General features: G+C 31.3%; 1 protein-coding gene across 2 annotated transcripts; it reads left to right on the top strand.

Moving 5' to 3' along the window:
- The first annotated feature begins 751 nt into the window (after nt 1-751).
- Nucleotides 752-7,414, top strand: LOC108754722 (serine protease snake-like). Of its 2 annotated transcripts, none has more exons than XM_018497246.1 (6): nt 752-961; nt 1,352-1,481; nt 3,707-3,907; nt 4,802-5,067; nt 5,470-5,762; nt 6,792-7,414. In XM_018497246.1, exons 2-6 carry the CDS (start codon nt 1,388-1,390, stop codon nt 7,087-7,089), a joined length of 1,152 nt encoding a protein of 383 aa, XP_018352748.1. In that variant the 5' UTR covers nt 752-961; nt 1,352-1,387; the 3' UTR covers nt 7,090-7,414. The 2 variants fall into 2 exon arrangements, with proteins under 2 accessions (XP_018352748.1, XP_018352747.1); XM_018497245.1 differs by having other exon boundaries at nt 757-823.
- The last annotated feature ends 123 nt before the right edge of the window (nt 7,415-7,537 follow it).

Genomic DNA, 7,537 nt, shown 5'->3' with positions numbered 1-7,537 from the left:
CGAAAAAGTTCAATTATTTCATTGTAATATTTTTTTCAATTTTTCTTTTACAAAAATAAATATTAATTTGTACATTGGCTACGTTCAGTAGAATGTTTTGCAATTGTTGTAAGTTTTTTTCGCGCTAATTGGATTATACTTTTAGATCTAAAATTTTAGATCTATAATCTAGTCAGTGAAGAGAAAACTTCTAACAGTTGCAATACAAACGTTCTTCTAAACGCGGCATTTGTTTTTATTTTCTTTATCGAATTATATACAATAGCTAATGAATGATATAAATAAAGAATTAAAAAATGAAAAATAATATTCCTTAATGTATTTAAGATGTATTTTATTTTACAAGTATAACCTCTTCAAGAAAGAAGATACAATTTTAATTTATATAAGATCGTTTTTAAACACGCTGAGTAATTTGAAATTCTACTCCGATGTTTCAAATTACAGGAGAATAAGCTCGATCGAGTGCATGCACTTGATATATGCGTAACACTGTACGTACATGCATGTACGTACATATATATACATACAATGTACGGAACAGCGAAATAATTACGAATCGGGCAAACCACATGCGCGACATTCGCGGAACATTACGTGATTTATACAGCGCGTTGCGCGCAATATACGATAATGATCAAAGCTGCCATACGGGCGTCAGTGTTTCTACGTCATTTCTACCCCATTTCTGTGATGACTATACCGGATCACATTCGCGTCGCGTGGCGTCAGTCGTCAGTAGTCGTCAGTCGAGTGTCGAGTCGAGTGTCGAATCCAGTCGAGTCTCGAGCAGCCTCGAGCCTCGAGCTGCGGGCAACGTGTTGTAAGTGCCTTTTTTACTTGTATTATTAATCGATGCTTCAAGAAGAAAATATTTTTTCGAATATCTTTAAAAATAAGTGATCTATTTGGAGAGTGAACCAATTTTGATTTGCAAGATACAAGTTAAAAAATTTCTTCCGTAAGAATCGATTAATTATTTATTATTGTCAAAAATATATATAAAGTTTGTAATTAAATTTGAAACTTTAAATATGTATTTATAGTTACATTTTCGAATTATTTTTCTTTTTATTTTCTAAATTAATTAGCAAATTTTTTAATTGTTACATTTTTATAAATCTACGTCTCAATAACATCGTATAAAATAGGAAATGTCACTATTTAAAAATATAAATTATATATTCATACATATATATATATATATACATACACATATATATGTATATATATGTGTTATAATTAAATTTCTAAAATCTAAATTTAAAAGTTATAACTAAATTTTTCTTTGAAATAAAATATAAATGTATGTAAAATATAAATGTAACATATATATGTGAACTTTTTTTAGCCAAGTCAAGTGTACAACGTTATAAATCATCGTGTGATGAAAATGGGCTACAGTTTGTCTTTCTCAATTCTTATCATCCTATTATTCAAGTTTTTTACGCATGGTTTACCAATAGAAGAGGAACTTTACGGTATAAAATATGTAAATATTTTAAATATATTAAGTGTCTGAGGAATGAATTAATAAGAGTATTTTAACTCTTAATTAATAAGAGTATTTAAACATTTCTATTTGAAACATTATTTTTCTTTCTTACATTTCTCCAAGAAATTGCATCTAAGGTTTTTTTTGTACGTGTAATTAATATATAAATATATGTAATATATAAAGACATATAATATAATATAAAAAAATATATAATATATAACAATTTCTTGAATTATTATATTATTATCTACCGTTATAATTACGAGTAAAATGTGATAAAAACAACTCATGCGAGAGTTAACAGATCAATTTGATAATTGCGTTTTTAATGCATTACAGAAAGACCTATGAATAATTCAATTTAATAATAAATTGAAGCGATCTTTGCAAAATATATTGATCTGCTTACAAAGCTATGATTAGATAAACGTTACAGAATGGAGTTCGAGGTGAATCGTTATCGCATTTACACACGCTTATTTATTATCTATTATTATGAACTTATTCTCTATTATAAAAATAATGTGATTCATTCCCAGCATTATGTAATAACATATACACTTTCCAATAATATTAATATGCGCAATATTGAAATAAATTGAATATGTTTACGTTCAGTACCTATTAAGTTCTTCTTTACTTTCTAAGATTTATATGTTAGAGATATTATCCATAACTTGATTTTAATTTTGATAACTGTTTCTATAAGTTATTTTTCTTTCGAGAAAATAGAGAGTAAACTTCTAAAAATCAACATTACATATTTTTATAATTAAATTTTACATTAGAGTTTAAATTGATATATCAATAAAAAAAATATAATTTTAATATTTGTTCGTTTTCCTAAAACTCAATTTATGAAACTATTTTCCTTGTTCACAATCGTTGGGAAATTATTAATGCCTGGATATGAAATTTTTATAATTATAGTTTTTCCCCGCTGTTTTTCCCCGGGACTACCAAATACTGATAATAAGATTTTTAGTACTATCAGTGCGCCGCAGAGCGACGCAATATACAGACGTGATTAATTTAAACGAAAGATCGACAAAAATCGTTGCATATCCATACTTTTTCACGTTATTAATGGTCTATTGCTCTTTTATGTAAGCATAAGAAAAACATTTTCATTAAATATAGGTATGATGAAATTTGTTCGAAATCTATATATAGAAAGATAAAAATATTTCTAATTAAAGATAAAACTAATATATTTTATGTATCATAGAAAACAAAAATGATTAATTTTTGTGTATGCTTTAAAGCCTTTCAATATACACAACCGCTCAAAAGTTTCAACACGTCTTATGTTATTCTGTTATTGCTTTAACAATTTCATTTTTCATGTATAAAATATAAAATTATAATATAATCGTTCATGAAAGTATTCAAAAGTGGCGAATTGCCGAAAAATAATTATAACGGAATTTAAATGGAAATTGTAGGTTTTCTCAAGTAGATGAATATCATGTATATCGAAAAAAAATATCAATTTCAAATTTTGCGTTAAACATTGACAAAACATTTGAATATCGTGATGATTTACAATGAGAAAATAGAAACAATACACGTAGTCTCATAGAAATTAAGTGCTAGATTAAACATAAATCTTTAATTAAGATATTTGAAAAATTTATTAATCACAAAATATCAAGTCTGCTTTCTGTTATTAAAAGGAAATTAAGCTTGAATTGAAGAGAAATCAGTTCTCTTTTTCTAATTTTAGTTAAAGTATATAATAAATTTAAATGGAGAGTGTGCTGAAACTTTTATGCGGTAGTATATAATTTTATAATTTTCCCGGAATATATAAAATTTAAATCTGAATTTCGGATGAACTTGTTTAAGTTAAATAATTTCGTGGTAAAAGTTTAAGTTAAAAGTGATATAAAAAAGAAATATTTTTATATAATGAGAGAGGAAGAGAAGTGTAATATTTTCTTTTAGCCTTCTAGTTGTTGAAGGTAATGATTGTATGCACATTGTGTTGCGCAAATAAATACTATCATTAAAAAATAGTGTGTAAGTGTAATCTCATGAGAAAAAAATTATTGTCGGTCTCATGAGTAAAAATACGGGCGTGCATAAGATTAGTTGTAATGACCAAGCTGATCTTTTCTTTTATGGGCCTTTGCCTACGATTCTTTACGAAATAATACCAACAAAATATAACCTGAAATCGAAATAATCTCGTTTTATTTGATACAGAAGGTAGTTACTGCAGAACAGAAGATGGCGAAAAGGGAATGTGCAAAAAGATATACGAATGTCCATCTAGATTACAAGAGGTGAAGGACGGTAGAAGAAACTCGGATTCGAAAGGTCGTTGTGGTTTCCAGAATTTCATCGAAATCGTTTGTTGTCAGTTTAATATTACGGATAAGATAGGACTTCGACCAGCAGAGATAGGTATAATATCACTTTAATTAACGAAATATTGTTATTTGTTTCTTTAAAATAGGCGTTTCATATTAATCCAAAAGTTGAAGAATGCGATAACTTTTTAGATGCAGTAAACTTCGTGCTGATTGAAAAAAATTACGCTTTATAATTATTCTTTTTAAATTTCATCAAAATTAATTCGTTCCTTTTTTTCGTAATATGTGTCGCGCTCAATTTCTGTCACGATTTCTACATTCAGGATACGTTCCCGCAAAGTAAAATCTATTATCCGGATTTAAAAATTACTGTGCTATTCAATCGTGAGATATTTTTTTAGCTCGAGAAAATTAAGCAAAGAGATGAACAATGAGAAAATCGATCAACGAATGATTACATTCCGAAAGATACGCTGTTGATTAAACATTCTTTTTTTTTTCAGAAACAGCTTTTTCAGGCAGCTATAATTTTTTGACAACAGTCTCTTATTTTCTTCCTTTCCATTTCTTCCACAAAATGCGACATATCTATGCTTAATATTTAATGTGTTTTGTTACTTATATCTACGTAGCAATAACATATTATAATTTTAAGTATTCCCAAAACATTTGCATCCATTCAAACGTCAGCACGACGAATTATTTTGAGGTTTATCATCTTTATCATTGTTTCAATATTTTACGTCGTTAACACGTGCGTAAATTGCATCGTTTCCGAGAATCTTGGAAAATTTAAATAACAAACGACCTTGAGATGAAGACGCGCACGGTGACGTAATAATCTTGACTTTACAGTGACGATTACGACGCGGATTCATAGATCCGGACTTAGTCGGTTGCGCGTTAACCAGTCGATCGATTATGTGATTATATGATTTAGAATGCAAAAGATCTTTAACGCGCGTCGTCGTATCTGGATTTTTAGCATGTCGCGAATACGAGAACGAGATCGAGACCAACAGTAAAGAGAAGAGGAACACGGCTGAGGTGCAGTTCAACATATTCGGCGGTACTCAAACCGAGCGCGGGGAATTCCCGTACATGGTCGCCTTGGGATACGAGAACGAAGACAAGGACGATGACAATTCGGAAGCTATCAAGTACAACTGTGGTGGCACGTTAATTTCCTCGCAATACGTACTGACCGCTGCTCACTGCGTCAGTAATATACAGGAGAAAGTACCAGTAGAGGTAAGTAACGAAGCGAGCTCCAAGTTCAAGGTCGTGATTCACTGACCATATCCAAATATTTGCGTCGGATCGATTCGGGCGAAAGTGATTTGTTATATCTTATATGGAGAGAAAAAGGAAAAATGGGAAAGACTAGATTCACATAAAATACTTTAATCGTGCGAAAAGATTTTTCAATTTTCGTCTAAAAGTGTATATAAGTAAAATAGTAACAAACTACCGTATAAATATTACAGATACTAGATTTTCTGCAAATATAGAAACAAATTTTTTTTATTTAACATTCCATTTTCCTTCGATCGATTTTACCAACAAAATAAACATAAAACGTTTTCTTCGTCAAATCAAATCATATTTTACCGATCCGTTTAAGGATTATAACTCTTCTTTGCTTTCCTACAGGTGAGAGTCGGCAGCGAAGATCTGAAGAGCGTTGGGAATGCACAACGAATTCCCATAAGCAACGTAATACCGCATCCGCAATACAAGCGCAGCGTGAATTACAACGATGTGGCTATTCTGAAATTAAGTACGCCCGTACGTATGGAGAATAACGTACGACCGATTTGTATCCAAACGAAATCTTTAGATTCCATGAATGTACAATCGAACGTAACGTTTATTGTGATTGGTTGGGGTGCTACCAGCTTCGACGAAGATGGCAGTACCAAATTAATGAAGACACCAGGTCTCAGGTGAGAATACAAGCGTAATACGTAACATTTCTTAGTAACAACTCTCTAGAGAATATTTTCAAACGTATATTTACTGAAACTTTTTTTTACTAAAAAATCGAATTTCTTATTTAACTCTTAAGCCAGTACCTTTGTGATGTTATCTGACAAGTAGCATTATTACATAAGATAAAACATGAAATCATCTTTCGTTCAAATTATAATTTATCGATTAGAAAAATCCGATTTGTATAACACAGTCAAAGTTAGTTAACAAATTAGTTAACATAATTTTAACGGTTGACAAAATATATTCTTGCGTATCTGTTATACTGGATGTTTAAGAAAAACTATTCAGCATTTATATCTGGAGACACGGTAATGTCTCGGCGCTAAGACGAGCGCAATATTGTACACATCATACTGATCAAGGAGAGACTACGCTCTGCTTTTCACCGATTTCGATCAAACTTGCAGCAATGTTAGAGCAGCCTACCAAATGAACACGTGTAAAGCCGCGTGACATCGTTAAGGTCAAGTCAAGGTTGACGATGCCTCTCAAGGTCAAACCAATAAAGCCAGTAAATACATCTTATTGAACCCTACCATTTTTGTCTAAGACATTTTTCTCAAAAATGCATACTTTCCGAGAGATTAGACTGCTTTCAGATTTTTTGATATATTTTTAAATACTCATTACTCGGCTTCTTTCAGCTCCATTAGCGGGAATGACTTTACAGGTGTTCATTTGGTAGGTTCCTCTAACATTGCTGCAAGTTTGTTCAAAATCGGTGAAGAGCAGAGCGTAGCCTCTCCTTGTGAGTAAAATAGCTTATCGAACATAAGTCGGAAACTTAACTGTTTCTACAAAATTGTTTGTACCTGAAAAACGATTGAGCTTTCGACCTATGTTCACCGAGGCTTCTTTACTCAATATTAGTATGTACAATATAAATACTAAATAACTTTTTTTAAACACCTTTGTATCTTTAAATGATGAAACAATGATAAGATGTACTATTACGATTTAAATTCTACTCCAATTTCTAGTCTCGTAGACAGAGAATCATGCGCGAAATCGTTTAACGATTTTGGCAAATTACCCCGCGGTTTGGACGACAATATGCTGTGCGTATTGGATACTAACGTTACAAGAAGGTCGGACGCTTGTCACGGAGATAGTGGCGGACCCTTATTGATGTTCATTGGATCTAGTCATAGCGTTGTGGGAATCACGGCTTTTGGGCAAAGTTGCGGAGGATCTATACCGGGAGTTTACACAGCGGTATATTCCTTCTTGGAATGGATTGAAAATCAGGTCTGGCCAGAAATGACCAACAAACGGTAGATGGATCGCTTTTCGTTTCGACTCTGTGTTCAATGACTCAACTATTCAGCACAACGTGACGCAATTTAAATACTTTAAAGCGACTTGTGGTGTTATTACGTATGGTCATTACGATAATCTAGTCTGAGGCTACGGTCCGCTTGATGCTACAAATGTTTCGAAGCATTTTCTTTATTGGTGAATTGGTAAAAATTCTTTCTTCTCCTGATTGGTCAGTTAAATACTTCAAAGCATTTGTAGTACCAAGTAGACCGCACCCTGAACTATTCGCGTACTCAGTCTATGCAGCATTTACTCTTTCAATTTCTATCTTACAATGTGCTTTTGTGAATTTTATACTTTTATACATATGATTCATGCTTTTGAATAATATATATCATTCTGAATGTATACGTGCTTCAATAAACGTGAATATTCAGTTTGTTTTCCTTTCCCTTTTATTTTAGAA

The sequence above is a fragment of the Trachymyrmex septentrionalis genome, unplaced genomic scaffold (assembly GCF_001594115.1).
Source record: "Trachymyrmex septentrionalis isolate Tsep2-gDNA-1 unplaced genomic scaffold, Tsep1.0 scaffold80, whole genome shotgun sequence".
In the NCBI taxonomy this organism is placed as follows: domain Eukaryota; kingdom Metazoa; phylum Arthropoda; class Insecta; order Hymenoptera; family Formicidae; genus Trachymyrmex; species Trachymyrmex septentrionalis.
This window is presented reverse-complemented; position numbering and strand designations above follow the sequence as displayed.